This window comes from Eptesicus fuscus, chromosome 19 (assembly GCF_027574615.1).
Source record: "Eptesicus fuscus isolate TK198812 chromosome 19, DD_ASM_mEF_20220401, whole genome shotgun sequence".
NCBI lineage: Eukaryota > Metazoa > Chordata > Mammalia > Chiroptera > Vespertilionidae > Eptesicus > Eptesicus fuscus.
This window is the reverse complement of record NC_072491.1, coordinates 9,174,443-9,195,814: the sequence shown is the minus strand read 5'-3', so window position 1 is coordinate 9,195,814 and position 21,372 is coordinate 9,174,443. Positions and strand designations below refer to the sequence as shown.

Sequence of the window (21,372 nt, the reverse complement as noted above, 5' to 3'; positions counted from 1 at the left end):
ATTGGCCCAATATCACCAGGGAACAATTTTTTTCCTTAAAGGGGGAGGGAGGAGGAGTTCAGAAGAAGTAAGAGTGGCCAGGCAGCCCCAACTTCACAAAGGCTCTAGATGAGCGCTGTGGCCAGCAGGCACCTGGTCCATGCCAGCCCCACAGCCAAGATGCCCAAGAGGAAGGTCGGCTCCTCTGAGGGGGCCCGAGAAGGAAGAGCCAAGAGGAGATGGGGAAGGTTGCTGGCTAACCTGCTCCTGCAGAAGTGGAAACACAGTAAAAAAAGATGGCAGGAAAAGAGAAATCTGCAGACAAAAGACAAACGAGCCGAAACCGGTTTGGCTCAGTTGGATAGAGCGTCGGCCTGCGGACTGAAAGGTCCCAGGTTCGATTCCGGTCAAAGGCATGTACCTTGGTTGCGGGCACATCCCTAGTGGGGGTTGTGCAGGAGGCAGCTGATCGATGTCTCTCTCTCATCGATGTTTCTAACTATCTATCCCTCTCTCTTCCTCTCTGTAAAAAATCAATAAAATATATATTTTTTTAAAAGACAAACGAAAGGGGAAAGGGGAGCAAAGGGAAAACAGGTAGAAGTGGCTGACCAGGAAACTGAAGATGTGCCTGGGGAAAACAGAGAAACTAAAAACAAGATGAGCCCAGTCTCTGACGAAGCAGGAGAGAAAGGAGGCAAGTCTGATTAGTATCATATACCATGTTTTATAAGTGGTCTATCTCCCTTCTTATACAATCAAAAGGAATATTTTTATCAACTATTTTGTAAATGCAAGTTTTTTAGCTCTAGCAACATTTTAAAAAATATATTATTGATTTCAGAGAGGAAGGAAGGGGGAGAGAGGGAGAGAGAGAGAGAGAGAGAGAGAGAGAAACATCAATGATGAGAATCATTGATCAGCTGCCTCCTGCACACCCCCTACTGGGGATCGAGCCCAAAACCCAGGCATGTGCCCTTGACGGGAATCAAATCTGGGACCTTTCAGTCTGCAGGCCGATGCTCTATCCACTGAAACAAACCAGAAAGGGCCCAGTCAAAGTCAAAGATAAGGAACTGTGCCTGTTTTCTTGTTCCTCCCAACAATACATATCACATCCTTTCCTTCTCATTTTAAACATCGCTTATGGCACAAGCTATGAAATGCATAGCTACACAAGCAGCTAGGAATTTACACAAATTATGTGCAGAGCTATGAGTCTTAGACAAAAAAACAAAAAGTAGAAAAAGTGGTATGAACTCCAAACTACTTAAATGCCTTAAGGTATAATTAAATGCCAAATAAACGATATTTAAATGCCTTTCCAGCCAATTCAAAGAGGAAGAGCATAGGCTTACGTTGGACTGATGGATTCAAATCACAGTTCTGTCTCTTACTGCATGACCTTGGCTAACTTCCTTAGCTCTCCGCACCTCAGTTTCTTGATTTATAAAATGGGGATAATTAAATAAGTAGCTACTTCACAGAGCTGCCATGAGGACTAAATGAGTTATGCACCTAAATCTCTTAAAACAATTATCTGATATGTAGTTAGCAATCAATAAATGTTTGGGCTTTTCAATTTTTTTTTTTAATTTTAGAGAAAGCATGTATGAAAACTCAGCCTTCTACCTTAAACCCCACCCTACCCAGACACAGTAGTATATGCCAGTCAACAGTTAGTGCCAGCATACTAAATTAATTTTTATGATACTGAAGGGCACTGATGCATTAAAGCTCAAAGGTATTCCATCTTAAGTGCTAGAAAGTTGTAATTTCTGCTAGAAATCAGAATGTAATAACAATTAAATTCATTCAAAAGACCCCAGAAGGCCAGTAGCCATTTCTGTTTTGGCACATCAGCACCTTCCTTTACACTTCAATTTTATTGTTCATAACCTTAAATATGTATAGTATGGCCCAGCCAACATGACTCAGTGGTTGAGCATCAACCTATGAAGCAGGAGGTCACAGTTCAATTCCCAGTCAGGGCACATGCCCGGGTTGTGGGTTTGATCCCCAGTGGGGAGCGTGCAGGAGGCAGCCAATCAATGATTCTCTCTCATCATTAATGTTTCTCTCTCTCTTCCCCTCTAGTACAGAATGATTTAATTGCTCTAAAGACTTTATTAAAACATGTAAAATTAAGAAATTGCTTTAACTAAGCAAGATGTATATATAACATAGGTGATAATTGATATAAGCTCCTTTTCTAAGATTTTTACATTTAGAATGGGGCAAAAGAGGACTTTCCTAAAGTGACCACAGTGAGTTCCTGATTCAGTGGCAATCATTTTGAGGCCTTCCTATGATTATGATGGTAATGGGGAAATAAACCTTCAAGATGCACCTTTAAGGACACTGACTGTTTTAACAGAGTATCTTCAAATTGCAACATAGTTTCTGTCGTGTAGTGTCCCCTCAAAATGCATGTCCACATGAAACCTCAGAATGTGCCTGACAGAGAAATAGGGTCTTTGCAGATGTACTCAGTTAAGATGAGGTCATCCTGAATGACGGCAATCCCTAAATCCAATGACTGGTCCCTTATAAGAAGAGCAAACACACACACACACACACACACACACACACACTGCCATATAAAGGAGGAAAAATGAAAACGGAGGGAGAAAAAAAGGCGGTAAATGCTGGAGTGACACAGCTACAAGCTAAGAAGAGGCAAGAGAGGATTCTTCCCTAGAACCTTCAGAAGGAGCATGGCCCTGCAGGCAGATGCCTTCGTTTCAGATGCCTAGTCTCCAAACTATGAGAGAATAAATTTCTATCGTTTTAAATCATCTGGTTTGTGGTCCTTTGTTACAGCTATCTTAGGAAATGACTCGTTTCCTACATTTTCCCCAATGTCCTCAAGTGAAGTCCACATCTGAATTCTGTTTTCAGAGAGAAATAACTTTTTTCAGAGAGTAAAAAGTCAAGGAAACATTCTTAGACTTTCCCACAATTACTTGAGTAATGAATTTCTGAAATGTAGCTTTGTGCAAGTCTTACCGGGAAGCCTCATTTCCAGATATCCCCGCACCCGACTAATAAGATCAGAAGGAGGTCTCTCTCCTGATTGCCCTGTTCCAGCTTCGTGTGTATAAATATCCAAAAGCAGCATTTCATTCAGCATGACTTGACGAAGTTTTGGTGAGAACTCTGTTACCAACTCCAAACAAGCAGCAAATAACTGCTTAGCATGGGAAAAGTCCTATGAAAAGAAGTAACAGGATAGCCTGGATCACCTTTCCTTGCAAACCAAAAATATGTAACTTTATGAGTACAAAGAGAAAGATGAATTTAAATGATTAACACTCTATCTCAGGCAATGAGGCTAAATTATCTTATTATCATCTCTGTATTGGTGATTTATTCCAATAAATACTTAATCCTTTTGCAACTTTTAAAAAAGATCCAATAATCAATCAATATAAATTACATGCCATATTACTAAATTTTACATAAATTATAAAACAAAAATAAAAAATTTTACATAAATTGTTATATACTTTATATGGGTGTAAAATTCCTAACAGACTTCTCCATATACCTTACATCCTTCAACAAGATTCCATATTCTAAAATCTTTGTACACACTATCAATCTACATAATTGACTTGTAAATCAAATCAGCTACAATCCAAGCCCTTTCCTACACATCTCCTAATTTTTCCAAAGAGTAGTCTTCCATCACTCTCCACAGGACCCCTTCAGTCCAGTCTGGCTTCTACTCCCTTCCACCCCCATCATCATGAAGAAACAGTTCACTAAACGAAGATCTTCACCTTTTTATTTTTTATCCTCATCCAAGGATGTTTTTATTGATTTGAGAGAGAAACATCAATTGGTTGCCTCTCTGAGAGGGGATCAAACCCACAACTTATTGGTATACAGAATGATGCTCCAACTGAGCCACCCAGCCAGAGCTAAACAAAGATCTTCTAATTGGTCCTGACTGGTTTGGCTCAGTGGATAGAACTTCGGCTTTTGGACTGAAGGGTCCTGGGTTCGATTCCGGTCAAGGGCATGTATCTTGGTTGCAGGCACATCCCCAGTAGGGGGTGTGCAGGAGGCAGCTGATTGATGTTTCTAACTCTCTATCTCCCTCCCTTCCTCTCTGTAAAAAAGCAATAAAATATATATTTTTTAAAATCTTCTAATTGTCCAATCTACTGAACTAGACATTCTCTACTGTAACTCCACATGTACCTGGTCCTCATATCCATCATACCACCCTTTCTTGGACCCAATGTTGCACCCCCCAAGCTCTGTATATTCTCCGAGTGATCTTTGATGACTCCCAAATCTGTATCTTCAGCCCAGACCACTCCCAAGCTCAAGTGTCCAATTGCAGGCCCAAATTAAACACTGTAAAAATGAATTCATAATCTGCCCTTCAAAAATGTTTTTCTCTTTACGTTTAGTTGTTGGCACTTCCATCTGTTCCCTGACACCCAAAACAGAAACTTGAGCATCATCCGTGATCCTTTTCTCCCTCTTGCCCTCCACGGCAAATCAGCAATCAATTCTAGACTTTACCTCTTCAAGATTTCTCTAATATGCTCTCTTCTCTCTATCCTTTTTAGCACTTATGCCACTTACTAGCTGTGTGACCTTGGACAATTTAATACCTTCGATTCTCTGATTTCTCACCTAAAAACTGAAATAATACCCTCTGCAGAGTTGTTGTTTTTTAAGAACAATGTATATGGCACTGGCTGGTTTGGCTCAGTGGATAGAGCATCGGCCTGTGGCCTGAAGGGTCCCGGGGTTCGATTCCAGTCAAGGGTACATGTCTGGGTTGTGGGCTCCATCCCCAGTGGGGGGTATGCAGAAGGCAGCCAATCAATGATTCTCTCTCATCATTGATGTTTCTATCTTTCTCTCCATCTCCCTTTCTCTCTGAAATCAATAAAAATATATTTAAAAAAAACAAAAAAGAAAAATGTATATGAGCCCTGGCTGGTTTGGCTCAATGGATAGAGCGCCCGGGCGCCTGCAGACTGAAGGGTCCCAGGTTCTATTCCGGTCAAGGGCACATGCCCAGGTTGCAGGCTCGATCCCCAGTAGGGCGCGTGCAGGAGGCAGCCAATCAATAATTCTCTCTCATCAGTGATGTTTCTCTCTCTCTCTCTCTCTCTCTCTCTCCTTTTCTCTTCCTCTCTCAGTAACCAATTAAAAATATATATTTTTAAAAAATCCTTTTAGGCCACTGGCTATCATTTTAAGATCAGGAAAATAGAAAATTCTGATTCCTGGCTTTCATGTTAAAATTAGTAAAGCATATTCTTTTTTGTTTTTCTTTTTTTATATATATTTTATTGATTTTTTTACAGAGAGGAAGGGAGAGGGATAGAGTTAGAAACATCGATGTGAGAGAAACATCGATCAGGTGCCTCCTGCACACCCCCTACTGGGGATGTGCCCGCAACCAAGGTACATGCCCTTGACCAGAATCGAACCTGGGACCTTTCAGTCCGCAGGCCGACGCTCTATCCACTGAGCCAAACCGGTTTCGGCAGTAAAGCATATTCTTAACCAGTAGTTAATGTACACTTTTACTCACCATAACAGTACTGCAGTGTAAACCTTTGGCCATGAGAATGTACACCAAATCCCTTGTTAAACTGTCTTTAATTCCCAGGATAACACCACTATAAACAGAAGGTACTTCCCACTAGAAGAAATAAAAATATGTAAATATACACACTTAGAGAAAGCCCAATCTAGATAAGAATATTTCAATAATCCTTAATCACATTTTTTAAAAAATCATGCAAAGGTCATCTTTTTAAAAAAACAAACAGCCATAATAAAATGCTATTAAAAATGAACATATTCACTATAATGAGTCAATAATAAATATATTGACTGGAACATTCTGAAAGTTACAGAAAAAGAGAGTATATGTATTATGTAGTTGTCACAACAGTACTATGAAGTAGTTATCCCCCTTTTACAGATGAGAAAACTGAGGCACACAGATGTTAAATAATTTCCTCAAGGTTATAGAGCTAGTAAAAGTGTCAAAGTTGAATATAAACTCAGGTAGTTAAGTGTCAGAACTCCCTCTCAAATATTATGTTATACTTCCTCATCTATAAAAATGAACATTAATAACCATGTCAATACTAATGAGGCCCAATTAATGTTCACAGCAATTTCCCATTTCTCTGCACTTACATGTTCAAGTCCAATAAAATATATAGCTATTTTCATTTGCACTTCCATGCAGGGAAGTTGTTAAATAGATAACCTCAGAAACAGGTATATACATTACCTGTTTGTTTGGGTTCTTTTTTTAAAATCCAGGATTAATTTAACTTTAAAAACAAATACAAGCTATTGACTCACTCTTCTCAATTTAACTAGACAGTCTACCCCTGGTATAACTGCCCAGTAAAAACATACATCTTGGTGGTCCCCAAGCTTTTTTAAAAAACCATTTCACAGAAAGAAAACAAGGATATAAAAAGAGCTGAAGCCCCTGAACTTGGTGGCTCAGTTGGCTGAACATCACCGTGCACCAAAAGATTGCCAGTTCTATTCCCAGTAAGGGCACATACCCAGGTTGCAGTTTCGACCCCCATTCGGGGCATGTAAGCAAGGCAAAGGAACAATGTTTCCCTCTCTCTCTTCCCCCTCCCTTCCTCTCTCTCTAAAATCAATTTTAAAAAGAATATTTTAGAAAAAGAGCTTAAAAAATACATTAAGAAGCGAAAATATAAGGGGAAAGATAAACATGTAGTTCTAACTTAATTTATGAAACTAAGAGGAGACTGGTCTACATAGGAAAATGTGCATCCCAGAAAGTCAGGTATGAAGATTTTAAAATAGAAATTTATATGACTTGAATCTTCCTTACTTCCTGAATAAAAATAACATATTGCAGTACTTATACTTCATAGTTCATACACCGACCTCACTCGGCTCTATTCTTTACTTACTTCTAAGCCTTTACTTAAATGAGTCTGAACAACGTAGTGATATGACATAATAAGAAAAATAAAATAAGCACACACGATATTCCCCCTTCAGGGGCTACTTTAGATACTTGTTATTGGAAAATTCCTCAAGAAAATTTAAATATAAGTCAGTGGCTTCATTTAATCAAGTCCCCCAGTTAATACTTAGAAAGCACCCTCAGTTTATAGATGGTACCTACTCTAGAGGGAGAGCTGAACAAAGTCTGTGTCTCAAAGCCAGTGCTAAATCAATTTCAGGGATGAGAGAGGAAAAAAGAGGAGTCTAAAATCACAGATAGTACAGATGCTATCTAAAACCCCTGTCCTCTGGACCCATGCTTCCTTCAGGATTTTCATCATTATAAATGGTCTCTGCCATTTGCCACATTTATATGCTAATTGTCTTCCCACACAGAACAGATCTGGCTTGGTCTGATCTGGAAGTATTATTTGACTAGTATCCCAGATCATAAGTTTCTGATCATCAGCGAATGACCCAAACAGAGATTCATGGTGCAGATGCCAAGAAAAGTCTCCTACTCCTGCTATATACCCTATAAAGATGGACTTCACATCCACAACTTTTCCATACTTTTGAAAAGCACTGATGTCCCATAGACAGTGTAGTCATCTGAAGCACTAAGTAAGTGCCCACAGAGATTTGGGCTCCAAGAAAACCCACAGCCTTCCTTCTGATGTCCACGAAGACACACGTCTGGGCTGCACTCTCCAGAGGATCTGGTTTAGAAGGATGTTTTGCATAGTCAAAAACAAGAACATCACATGCAAGGGTTCTCTTTATATAATGTGACCAATATTTACTTCTTTTTCATGGCTGACCTTGATTTCTATTTCAACTTTTCTACCAACAGAACCAAAACTTCCAAATCCTCCTTCCTCACTGGCACAATGAAGCATCAACCTCAGTGTCATCATTAGGGAGCTTCACAGTGGCTATCACAAGGTGGTTTTGTTCATCTGACATGTGTGTTCCAAGGACAAGCCAAATCTTTCCCTTCTGGTCTGGTTATATGTGGAGGCAACCAAGCAGTTAGGCTGGGCCACTTCAGATAGGTTATCACTAAATCATAAAGAAAAGGGATGTTCTTTTTCCATATTTTGTACTCTTTGTTGACCCCACGTTCTTCTACTGCATCATCAAAGGCTGTTTCCTTGTCAGCCATGGTACACAGGCAAGCCAGGGGAATTCTGGGATCGAGCACTGGGGAGGGCTCACTGTGCCTGGCTGGGTGTTCTAAATGAGTATCTAGACCCAAAAATGTCTATAAAGAAGTTTTAATAAATTGGTTCCTACCTGTAGGCTTTAGACCTCACAAAGGTATTAAAAACATCAAAAACACTCTATTAAGCACATAGCAAGTATTAGCTACCAACTACATAAATAATATATCTTATATATATACACTAGAGGTCTAATGCCCAAAATTTGTGCAAGAGTAGGCACTGGCAGTCCTGGCTGCCTCACGGCCCCGCCCCCCAACCACTGGTTGGTCCACAGTCTGGTTTAATTAGCATATTAGTTCTTTATTATATAGGATTTATAGATATATTTAAAGTGTATGTAGCCCTAACCGGTTTGGCTCAGTGGATAGAGCGTCAGCCTGCGGACTCAAGGGTCCCAGGTTCAATTCCGGACAAGGGCATGTACCTTGGTTACAGGCACATCCCCAGTAGGTAGTATGCAAGAGGCAGCTGTTGGATGTTTCTCTCTCATCAATGTTTCTAAGTCTATCCCTCTCCCTTCCTCTCTGTAAAAAAAATCAATAAAATATATAAAATAAAATAAAATAAAGTGTATGTAGATGCTATAATAATAAGTGGGATATAAACTTATTGTTAGAGGCTACTGATTTAATAGTATCTTTTCTGGTATTTTTTATTTCTGTCAATGGATGTTCAAAGTACACAATTATTGTCATGTGAAGGTCCTAAATTGTTGGCAAATAAAAGGGGCCCTTATTCTCAAAACGGTCAGGTAACAACTCTCCAATTAAATTACATAAGAAAACAAGGGTAATGTTATTTCCTGTTCTTCACAGAGGGTTTCTTACCTTATTGGATACTGTCCAGAATTGGCGCTCTGATGTCATTCCATGTAATTCAATTAAAATCTGCCGAATCCTCCAGGGATCCACTGACAATATCAGCTGATGCTCCAACTGGCCAATGTTGACACTTGCTGAGGCTAAGAAGAGATTCCTATTTTAATAATGATTTCATTCAAGGGTATAAATAATCATGTAAGTATGAGTGATAATTTATTGAAATTGTGTATGTAAGTATTATATCTGTGGGGTTTTTATTCTTAGTATATCTATTTTAAAAACAGCTCTCATCTTCAGAACTGATTCACCAACATAATGTAATTTACATATTAGCTTTATCTTCAGAGAAAACTTAATACAATTTGTATTATGTCTGCATTTAAAAAAACATTTAATAAGGATGAAGAAAATATAAACAAAGGTAAAAATCAGTAAGTGGTTCATGAAAAGAACTATGTGGTATATATGGATAAAAACAATCTTATACAGACAGTCTCCTACTTTTTTAACATAATGTGTTAACAAAAGCATGTATAAATAAAAGGTTAATTTTGAATAATAATTTTAAATAACAAATATTTAAAATGTATGTTTTTTGAAGGGAGAGGAAGAGGAGGAAATATTGCCTTCTCAAAGAATCATGAAATGATCATTAAAACCCTTAATTACAACTCACCTTTGAGACAGTCCTCAATTTCCAGCATTTTATGTGTTAATGTTATTCCTTTCCTTTACAACAGTTAACCAGTTTAAATCCAGTGAGCTTCAAAGCTGCTAAAATTTTGCCTTTTTGTTACACCAACTGAATTCTCTACCTCACCCAAACTAAGTATTGAAGCTTATTTTTCTTATTAATTAACAGGACTATGTTTTCTAGTTATATTTATAAATTAAAGGCAAAAATTGAAGAAAATCACATAAATAAGGCAAAAAAGACAATAGTATTGCCAAAGCTAAATGCTTAGCCACTAGGTAGTATCACAGTGATATAGGCTGAAATGCATGGAAGCCTGTATTTTTTATGGTCTTAGCACATTTTACCAGTCCCCTCCCACCTCTTTTGTTACCTCCCAAGAACACATTACCAGCAGAGTTACCTTGGTCCATTTCCCTAGCTACAATCTTTTATGTATATAGGCCTAATTCTCCACTAACCACAGACTCAGCAGAGTCTCAGCACTTAACTGCCTAGATAGAAATATAATAACAGAAGACAGGTAGATTTCTATTAATTACCAATACAAGTGCAAATTAAAACAATTAAGAGGGCATCCTCAAATATACTGAGGGGCAAAATGTGCCAACGTTAGCTAGCAGACTGGAGAGCTAACCTGGGATGTCATAAAATGAAGTCACGGGTTTAATGCACAGGTTTACTCTAGGGGATCTCTTCCTCATCTGATCAACAAGCAGCTTTCGTTCTTCATCTTTCAACAAAGTAATGAAAAGCTCGTGTGAAGAAATCATGAACACATACTGCAGATCTTCCAACCCCAGACACACATTCCTAGATCAGTAAGAAATATTATAAAACAAAGAAGGACATGATTTAGTTTGGGAAAAACAATATTAACCAATTTTTGTTAACAAACCATTTAACAAATTACCATTTCATAAACCACATTAACAATATTTTGAAATAGATTTTAAAATTTCACTTTGGTCCTTATTTAAAACTGTGATGTCAATGACAATATAAGAGTAACTATACAATCATACGTTCGGTGAGGCTGCACTAATCTCAACCATATCTGGTTCTCAAATATCAGTTACTGCTGGTTTATAAGATATGCAGTTCAAATACAAAAAATAATAAAAGGTACTTTTCTTACAAGACTAAGTTCAAAGTTAAGGAAAAGAGAAAAAGAAAGGTACTTACTTTAGAAAAGAAGCCATGTTTCCTTTCAAAGAATCTGAAGATTTTTCTAAGTTTATTGATCTTGAACATACCTAGAAGTTTGAGTATTTTCATTTGAGTATGGGCTTTAAAAAATATACACTAGGTATGAAAAGTTACAATTTAAAAACAACTGAATTTTCCTTTTTCAGCCATATGTCAATCTCAAATCTGGTTAAATTAAAAGATGATATCAAAAAATTAAAATCCATAATGGGGAGAGGGAGTAAAATCTAAAATCTAATCATTTCAATAACTGCAGGTATTAATAAGAATAGTCTATTTAGCATGGTATAAAGTTCTCCCAGAATTTATAAATCGTTACCAATTATATGTAGTGATAAATTATAAGAATCAGTAGCTACTGTCAGAAAAGCAAGAGAAGATTCATCTCAGTTGCAAAGAAGTATCAGTAATAGCTAAACTAATAGCTATAAAACTAATGCTTAAAAAATTAACCAAGGTTTAGAAAATAAACAATAAAAATAAAGAATTACAGAAACCAGTTATAAAAATATTATTTATCTACAAATATTCTAATATTATTCTGAGTTTATTCATTAGATTAGGATTCCTCCCATACATTTACAAGCCAAAATAAAATATAATTAGTATAAAAGTCCCTAACCTCAAGAAACTATCTAATATTCTCTAATAAGATATAGAATGTTTGTAGCTACATTGTTCATAACAGCAAAAAAGTGAAAACAATCCTGAAGTGCATCAACTGAAGAGACACAAATGGACACTGAATAGCATACCCAGATGAATGGACACACAAACGAGACATTAAATAGTATACCCATTCAATGGAATATTATTCAGCCATTAAAAGGATTAAAGCAGAGGTCGCCAACGGGTGGTCCATGAGGTCCGAAAGATTGGCGACCGCTGGATTAAAGTACTGACACATGCTACAACATGAACAATGAAAACATTAAGTGGCCTGGCCAATGTGGCTCAGTGGTTGTGCATCAGCCTACAGACTAAAGGGTCCTGGGTTTAATTTCGGTCAAGGGCATGTACCTTGTGTGCAAGCTCGATCCCCAGGCCTAGTCAGGGCATGTGCAGGAGGCAACCAATCAATGTATCTCTCTCACACTGATGTCCCTCTATCTCTGTGTGTGTGTCTCTCTCTCCCTTCTACTATCTCTAAGAATCAATGGAAAAATATCCTCAGATGAGGATTAAAAAAAAAAATTTATGTTAAAACTAGTATTAAAATTGATATCATATGTAAGATCTTATGATAAGTAACACTTGAGTGTCTTTTCATATCAGATTATTTATTCACATATAGAGAGGCATTGTACATGTGTCATGGAACAATTTAGGGAAGATTTGTTAACTTCTGATAAGCAACATAACATGTTTTCGTGAATTCACCTCAATTTTTTTAAAAGCCTCATTAAAAACAAGAAGGGACATCTCTATAAATGTTATAACATTATAAAGGTAATAAAAACTTTAATACTAACATAAAAATTTAGATGATATAGACAAATTCTTAGAAAATAACTTCTTAAAACTATTAAGAATAGCTCTACAATCACTGATAAAATGGACCCACTGCCAAAAATCTTCTCACAAAAAAGTCTCTAGTCCCAAATACTTCATTTCTGAAATTCTATCAAACATCAAAAGAAGCAATGAGTTTATTTTTACACTAACTTTTCCAATCTATATATATAAAAGCCTAAGCGACCAAACAACCAATCGACCCATCGCTATGACGCGCACTGACCACCAGGGGACAGACATTCGACACAGGCGCTGCCCCCTGGTGGTCAGTGCGCTCCCACAGTCAACCTCCCACGGTCCGTCCCCCCGGCCAGCTGGCCCAGATCAGGACTGTGCGAGATGGCCCTGATCAGCCCCAATCATTGGCCAGGCCGAGAGACCCCACCTTTGCACGAATTCCTGCACCGGGTCTCTCTAGTGTATTTATAAGGTAAGCATGACAAACCAAAATCAAAAGACAAAAAAAAAAAAAAAGCAAATGCATCAGTCTTGCACAAAAATGTATAACAATCTTAAAATATTAGCAAACCAAATCAAGCAACATATATTTTTTAAGTCACGACATATACCTAAAGCAGTTATGCTAATGTCAATTAAGATTTTGAAAAATCATGACCTAACTGGTTTTGTTCCAAAGACAGTTTAACACAATTAATATACTTCACCACATTAACAGATTAGAAGAGAAAAATAAAATTACAAGATTTTAATAGACACATAGAAAACATTTGATAAAAATCTAAAAATCATTCATGATTTTTTTAAAAAGAGCCCGTAGTGAACTAAGGATAGATGAAAACTTCCTTAATCACATCCAGAAGAGCTACAAGAAAAACAAAATCATCATCATTCCACATGGTGAAGCAGTGGAAGCTTCTCCTCTGAACTGAGAATGAGACGAGGAAGCGCACCAGAGCCCCTTATACTGAACACTGCACTAGTCACAGGCAGCACAGTAAGAACAATTAAAAAGAAATAAAAATGAAAAGGTTAGAAAAGAGAAAAACAAAATGCATTATTTACAGATGAAGACTGTTTAGAAAAACAAACTCACTGATAAATTAATAGAACTTTTTAAAACCTATTTCCTTATTGATTTCAGAGAGGAAGGGAAAGGAGAGAGAGAGAGAGATAGAAACATCAATGATGAGAGAGAATCACTGATTGGATGCCTCCTGCACGACCCCTACTGGGGACGAGTCCACAACCCAGGCATGTGCCCTTGGCCGGAATCAAACCTGGGACCCTTCAGTCTGCAGGCCCACACTCTATCCACTGAGCCAAACCAGCTAGGGCTAGAATTTTTTAAGAGTTTAGCAAAGTAGCCGAAACCGGTTTGGCTCAGTGGATAGAGCGTCAGCCCGCGGACTGAAAGGTCCCAGGTTCGATTCCGGTCAAGGGCATGTACCTTGGTTGCGGGCACATCCCCATTAGGGCGTGTGCAGGAGGCAGCTGATCGATGTTTCTCTCTCATCTATGTTTCTAACTCTCTATCCCTCTCCCTTCCTCTCTGTAAAAAATCAATAAATATATATTTTAAAAAGTTTAGCAAAGTAGTTGGAAACAAAATCATTATGCAACTCTAGCTCTGTACCAATTCATAAACTACTTTTAAGTGCATATTTGAAAAGACAAAAAAGACCTCTATGGAAAAATTAAAAAGCTCTGAAGGACATTTAAAAAAATGCCTAAGCTGATCAATGATTCTCTCTTATCATTGATGTTTCTATCCCTTTCTCCCTCTCCATACCTCTCTCTTCAGTAAAAAACGTATTAAAAAAAATTCTTAAGCCTTTTAATAAATCAAAAGCTGGACCAGTTTATGGATTTGAATACTCAATATTATAAAAAATATTAATTCTTCTTGATTTTTAAATGTAAGGTAACTCCAAAGAAAAGTCCATCAGGCTTATTTCTAAAACTTGACAATCTGAATCTACTATTTACAACAAATGCAAAGGACAAGCATGCCAATACAACTTTGAAAAACAACATCTGTGGTTTAGATATCAAGACATAGGAATATTGACATATGTATAGGCAAATAGCAAAGTGGTACAGAATAGAGCCTAAAAACAGGCTATACACACTTGGCGTTCTATAAAGGCAGCACTGGGGATTGGAAGGAATAAAATGGACCATTCAGTAAATGGTACAGGAACAAACCAAGTCATATAATGGGGGGAAAAAAAAATTACACTGGACCCCCTACTTCACTTGACACCAAAAAATCAATTATAGATGAATTAAAGACCCAAATGTGAAAAGAAGCCTATGCTATAAGACTTTTAGAAAACAAAGTATGACACTATCTTCATGACTATAGGATAGGAAAAGCTTTCTTAAATAACACACAGCAATCATGAAACCTTTACAAACTTTGTATTAAAATTAAGAGCTTTTAAAACAATAAAAAGGAAGTTAAAAGAGAAGTCAAACTCAAAGAAGATACCTGTAATATATAAAAATGGTAAAGGACAAAGGCTATAAAGAACCATCCAAAAAATGCCTGCAAAAAATAATAAAATCCAATGGAAAAATAAGGCATACCACTTGAAAAAAAGATACCTCAGAAGACGAAATCTATATGAGCAAAAAGTAAATGAAAAGCTGGTAAATTCCTTAGAGGGGAATGGAAATTTAAAACTCAATGAGATAACCATTACAATGATCTGACAGGCAAATCAAAAAATCCCAAGATGCTGACCAACGAGAATTCTCATGCATGCTGGTTGCAAAAAAAACCAACAACTTTAATATTATAAAAATAATATTTCATATACACTTCCTCTAAGTGTATAAAGAAATAGTATGTATTCCAAGCAGAATAGCAAAAAACTATAAACAACACAAACGTTTATCATCATAAGAATGAATAAATTGTGGCATTGTCATATAATGTTAAAACACCTTACAGCAATGGAACATATTTCACCATTAGTATTAAAACACCTGCCACCTGCCATATTGTAGATCTGCACTGTCCAATACAGAAGTCATACAGCTACTGATTATTTGAAATAGGACTAGTACAGATTGAGATCTCTAAATGAAAAATACAGATTTCAAAAACTTAGTATGAAAAAGATTGTAAAATCTCTCAACTTTTTACACTACTTTTATGTTGAAATGATAGTATGCTGGATATATAAAATATAGGATTAAAATTAATTCCATTTGGAAAAAAAGACCTTACAGCAATGTGAAGGAAAAAAACACACCACAAAATAAACTTGTATCTGGCTCTGACAGGTTTTGCTCAGGGTTGCGGGTTGCATTCCCAGTCAAGATTATGTACCTCAGTTGCAGGGTGGATCTCTGGCCCCATTCGGGATGCATGCAGGAGGTAACCAATCCATCTGTCTTTCACACTCAATGTTTCTCTCCCCCCACAACCCCATCCCTCCCGACCACTCTCTCAAAAAAATAAAAATAAAAAAATAATGGAAAAACTATCAAGTGAAGATTAAAAGAACAAAACCTGTATCTGCATTCAACAACTGGAAAAAAAAAATCTCCCAAATATATGTTTAGTCAAAGAAAGTGAATACATTTTGTATGATTTCATTTATATAAAAGCTCAAAAGAGGAAAATTAAAGAATATTCTTTAAGGGTGCATATAAAGGTGATACAACTGTGAAGAAAAGCAAGGAAATGATTATCATCGAAGGCAGGACAGCGATTTCCTCAAAGAGGCAGAGAGGATTTGGAAATAGAGCATAAGGAGGACTTTTACAGTGTTGGTAACGCTGCACTTTGGAATTAAGTGGTGTTAGTTATGCTTTCTGTACTTCTCTCAATATCTATTACATTAAAACAATAAAAGAAGGAGGCTGGAAGATCCCGTAGAAGCACAGACTCTAGAACTGACATGAGAGGAGGTTAAAGGTGTGATTTGAGAGTTTTTAGTAAACAGGTGATAGAAAAGGTGACTGACACTTGATTTTGGATGAGAATAAAAAATGACCTGAGAAGATGAAAGAGTCAAGGACAAAACTTTTATAAAACAAAAACACTAAAGGGAGAGTAAAATAGAAGTCAATGAAGGACTAAGGAAAATCCAATAATGTAGGAGAACTAGGAAAAAGGGAAGGTAAGAGTGTAGTCTGTCAGTAGTATCAATTATCAGGTCAGATGAAGACAGAAAAGAGGGCACTGGATTTGGCAACTAAGATGTCATTGGTCTTAAAGCAAAACTGTAAGTCAAAAGGGGAAATAATGTCTTACCTCAAGGAGAAAGTCTATTTTCTCTTTATTAGGTCTAAGAAATAGCTGGTTAAATTGAACACTAATTGTTCTACCTTCCAATATATCACGGACTGTGTTACAGGCACAGACTTTAAAACAGATTTCATCTAGAGCTTCATTTCTGTAGAATACAAAAGTAGATCCACTAATATTTTTTAAATGAAAAAAAGGTAAATATTACAAAACTAAATTCACAAGAATGAGCCATTTATTCTTGAGAGATTAAGATTTTAGGTTATGCAGGCACACTAGTAAATCTCCGAGTCGGGGGGGGGGGGGGAGCATAACAGAAAAGTTTTGAATTTATCAAGGGACAAGTCAGTTACAGATTAGGTGATAGAATCAAATTCTGCTATGTATAATCTTTTCTCCCAAGCACTTTTTAATAGAACATTTAAGGGTTCCTCTGACTATGTTAATTTCCATATACTAACAAATGTGAAAGTATTGTCACAGACTTATAGGTAATTTGGAGGTTTGTTTCAGATAAACCTGAAATGCGCACTTGCTCTTTTATTCAAAAATCAAAAAGTAATTCTTGGATTTACTTACTTACCCCTGTTGAGCTTTCTGAAAGAGTTCTCTTAGTACTGACTGTCGGAACTGGACAGGTAAACCGAAGGTTAAGTTATCTTCAATGAAAATCTTTATTACCTCCTAGAACAGACATAAAATTGCATCCATTTCAAAAATCATGGCAAAGTTTCTTTACTTTTAAAGTCTCCCCCCCCCCCAAAAAAATAAAGCCTTTCCCCAAAAAATATTAAATTTAAAAATAAATTTTTAAAATAAGTCTTTCTATAATAAAAATTGAAGAAAAATCATAAAATGTTACACTTATTTATGAATGAAAATTTGTGTAAGAGATATTTGAGCCAACTGACAACACTTGCTAGGGAACAAGATCTCAGATGCTCCCTCCCCCCATGGTTTTTAAATTAAAGATCATGGACCAAAAATGAGAGGTGAGAAAAGAATCCATTAGTAAGAGGCAGTGCCGCTACATTATCAGAACTTTTAAAAAATTCTTCTCATTCACTTTAAACACAAATTAATACAACAAACTTTAAAAAATAATAAATTTAAAATAATTCAGCTGGAAAAATACATGCCAAAATACTATCCTAATAAATTTAAGTGGTTTAAAATTAGTGAATTACAGAAAATACCCACATTGTTACATACAGACTTTTTCAGCTCTTTATCAAGCAATGGAAGAGGAGAGAAAGAAGGGGTGACAGTGTGAGGAGATGGGGAAGATTTTAGAAACAGTTAACGCTGATCAACTGCTATCCCAAAAGTACTGACAAAAGTGGTTTCAAAACTATAGGGCAACCACTGTTTAACCTTCTTAGTCAAACATGAGCAAGGGATGGTTACACAGGGCAAAATAGCCCTTGTTACGGGTAAGAAGACTCATTTGTTACAGTTGTTCAACAACTGCTTGATCAGCACAAAACAAACACAAGATAGTTCATACAGAGAATCCTATTCAAGTAGTAAAAGGTGAAATATAATTTCTAACTAGAGTGATAAATAACTAAAGTGATAAATTTCAGTTACAACAAAAACGCAATTTCCCCTTCCTAGCTACCCAATTATACTACTTTCTGATTTACACATTTTGACACTTTGTTATATTCACAGTAACTTGTACCTATCTATTTCTAAGGTCTTATTTGCACAGGTAGCTTCTTAAAGATTCTCTATCTTAACCATAATTAATGCCCACCCTCCATAAGCCTTACTAGGGATATACAATTGAAAGACCTCCAGTCTTTAATAAATGCTTCTGCATCTATAATTCATCCTGAAGAAAATTTAATTTTCTTCCCTAGGTTAAAGCAGAACTATTTTTTTTAAAGGGCCAGAGGGAGGGGAAGAAAGTATTAGCCCCTCTTTTCTTCTATTTTCGGGGGGGGGGGGGGAATAATTCTAGTTGAGAAGAATAAACTAAAAAGTTGGACTAAAGCACATTTGGGGACACAAAACTAAAGGTATGCTATAGCTATTTCATTTCATGATTCCTGTTTTGGATTAAACAACATGAAGGCACTGTTCACCTTTGAGAATAAAGGCTTTCTAATAGAAGATTTTAAAGTACAAATTCTAATTCCCAGTGATTTTCATTATAAAACTAAATATATACCCACAGAGGGCGGGGGGGGGGGGGGGGGGGGGAGAGGGGATAAAAAATCTCAACAGACTACTTTAAGCCCTTTGCATGAGTAAAATTAAAATAATGACCAGGCTCGTTGGCAAAGTGGGCTCTGCAACATACCATCCAAACCTACCAAAATTGCCTTGCTCTCTTTCTCCTCCAGTCTTAATATTTGCAGTGGCTACAGTAAGGCTAGACTACAAGGTTATACTTTCAAATCAGACACAAAACTTTAGTCTCCATATAGAGGGTATTTGCTAAATGAAAATAAGTCAGAGAAAGACAAATACCATATGATTTCACTTATATGTGGCATCCAAAAAAACTAAATAAATAAACGAGCAAGACAGAAGCAAATTCATAGATACAGAGGACACTTCAGCCTGCTTTCCTCTGGTGAGACATTTTCTAGGAACCAGGCATACAAATGGTAGCCAGATGGGAGGAGGGCTAGGTGACAAAGGTGAAGGGATTAAGAAGTACAGATAGATAGTTATAAAATAGTTATGGCATGTAAAGTACAGCTTAACCCTTTGCACTCGCTTGCTTTTTTCTCGATTCCTTTATTCTAATGCTAACCGTGTCGAGTCACACTCAACATCCGAGTGCAAAAGGTTAAGGAATATACTCAATAATATTCTAAGAACTATACATGGTGTCAGGTGGGTGCAAGATTTATTGGGGGAATCACTTTGTAGGTTATATAAATGTATAACCACTATGCTGTACAGCTGAAATGAATACAATACTGAATGTCAACTGTAACTGAAATTTTAAAAAACTTTAGGCTACATAACACTAAAAGTTCTCTACCTGTAATTTAAAAAGTTAAAAATTCTGCATATAAATTTTCTTACAGAATTCACTTAAAATGGGCAAACTGTAAAACTTCAAGAGAGGATAATATCAATAATAGTCAGCATCTATATAGTGTTTTGCCTCAGAGTCTATAAGTAGTAACTTCTCACTTAATTCCCACAAGAAGCCTATGAAATTGGATAATTACTACCACCATTTAATAGGCCAATCTCACAGTTTGACTTGCCACAAATCACACGAATAGTAAATGATAGTGCCAGGATTCAAATTCAGTTCTATCTAGCTTCCAAAATGTTTCAACTACACTAATGCAACTCCATCGTTAAGACTTACCTGATAGTTGCCAGATCTCAAACAAATATGGACTTGACTATATGGAGTTAACTGTTGAGATGTAATATCAGAAGAAGGTACGAGAACATCACATGCTTGACAATAGCCAGCTAGCCGCTTTTCATCTATGGTACAATGAAGAGATAATGAACCTATCTGTAAAGTAAGAGGTATATATCATTATCCATCAATGTAATAGAAACAATAGTCTAACACCCACTTAGTGCATCTGAACAATACAAGAAAATGCTAAAGAAAACTTCGGGGCTGGAGGAAACATAAAAAATATAAAGGTTAAAAGTTTAGAACAGGGGTCAGAAAAATGATTGCTCATTGGCCAAATCAAGCCTGTGGCCTATTTTTGCGTAACCCTTGAGCTAAGAATGACTCTTTGGGTCTTAAAGGGAAAAAACCAACAAATGAGAATATGCAACAAATACTGTGTAAGGTGCACAAAAGCTGAAATATCTACTATGTGGCCCTTTACAAAAAAGTTTGCTGACTCCTGGTTTAGAGTTTTCAGGCCAACATACACGTAGACATTGTCACTCTAAGTAGGTATGACAATTAAGAATCTGATTAACAAAGTAAACGTTGTTAGAAACTTAAAATTCATAATACTTGGCAGAAATTTACAGAACAGAGAAAGCTCACTCTTCTGTCAACTAGAAAGAACAGGAATGCTTCTACCAAAACAGAAAAATTGTTTTAAAGACATTTTTTTAAATATAAAGCTTTAAATTACTCTCCCTAAATACCGTAAAATTAGAAATTTGATGAGTTCCCCAGGCAAAGTAAAATGGGGATTCCCAATGAGTCCAGATTAGAATTAACATAGATCTCTGGTGAATTTAAATGTTTTCTCTGGTGAGGAAAGGAGACTGAAGTGGGACATTTTCTAGGCACCAGGCACACAAAAACAGTTATACACTTCATATTTCAGTTGTCTGAAACATAAAAAGAAAAACGCAAATGATAAACACTTGAAAAAGTTTATCCTTGCCGAAACCGGTTTGGCTCAGTGGATAGAGCCTCGGCCTGAGGACTGAAAGGTCCCAGGTTCGATTCCAGTCAAGGGCATGTGCCTTGGTGGCGGGCACATCCCCAGTGGGGGGTGTGCAGGAGGCAGCTGATTGATGTTTCTCTCTCATCAATGTTTCTAACTCTCTATCCCTCTCTCTTCCTCTCTGTAAAAAATCAATAAAATATATTTAAAAAAAAAAAAAAAAAAAAAAAGAAAAAGTTTATCCTTATTAAGAACTAAGAAAATGCAAAATTTTTAAAGATACCATATTCCACTCATCAAATTAGCAACTTATAAAAGAAACCCCACTGCTGATTAGAGTACTCTTAGAGAAAGGTATCTGGCAAAGCAATCTGGT

The 21,372-nt window shown here is 36.6% G+C and overlaps 1 protein-coding gene and 2 pseudogenes across 3 annotated transcripts in view; 1 reads left to right on the top strand and 2 right to left on the bottom strand.

Moving 5' to 3' along the window:
• The window catches only part of INTS8 (integrator complex subunit 8), a 43,466-nt gene that overhangs the window by 11,394 nt on the left and 10,700 nt on the right, over positions 1 to 21,372 (bottom strand). The window contains exons 8-15 of one of the 3 annotated variants that reach the window (XM_008148531.3): positions 19,991 to 20,146; positions 17,234 to 17,334; positions 16,657 to 16,798; positions 10,890 to 10,960; positions 10,342 to 10,517; positions 9,017 to 9,150; positions 5,546 to 5,656; positions 2,989 to 3,190 (exon numbers count right to left, since the gene is read on the bottom strand). In XM_008148531.3, the coding sequence (XP_008146753.2) occupies positions 2,989 to 3,190; positions 5,546 to 5,656; positions 9,017 to 9,150; positions 10,342 to 10,517; positions 10,890 to 10,960; positions 16,657 to 16,798; positions 17,234 to 17,334; positions 19,991 to 20,146 (1,093 nt within the window). The remainder of the gene's footprint in view (positions 1 to 2,988; positions 3,191 to 5,545; positions 5,657 to 9,016; positions 9,151 to 10,341; positions 10,518 to 10,889; positions 10,961 to 16,656; positions 16,799 to 17,233; positions 17,335 to 19,990; positions 20,147 to 21,372) is intronic. The other 2 variants (XM_054708251.1, XM_028156082.2) reach the window with 2 other exon arrangements.
• LOC114234094 (non-histone chromosomal protein HMG-14-like) lies at positions 160 to 690 on the top strand (annotated as a pseudogene).
• On the bottom strand, positions 7,188 to 8,128 carry LOC103292362 (histone-binding protein RBBP4-like; annotated as a pseudogene).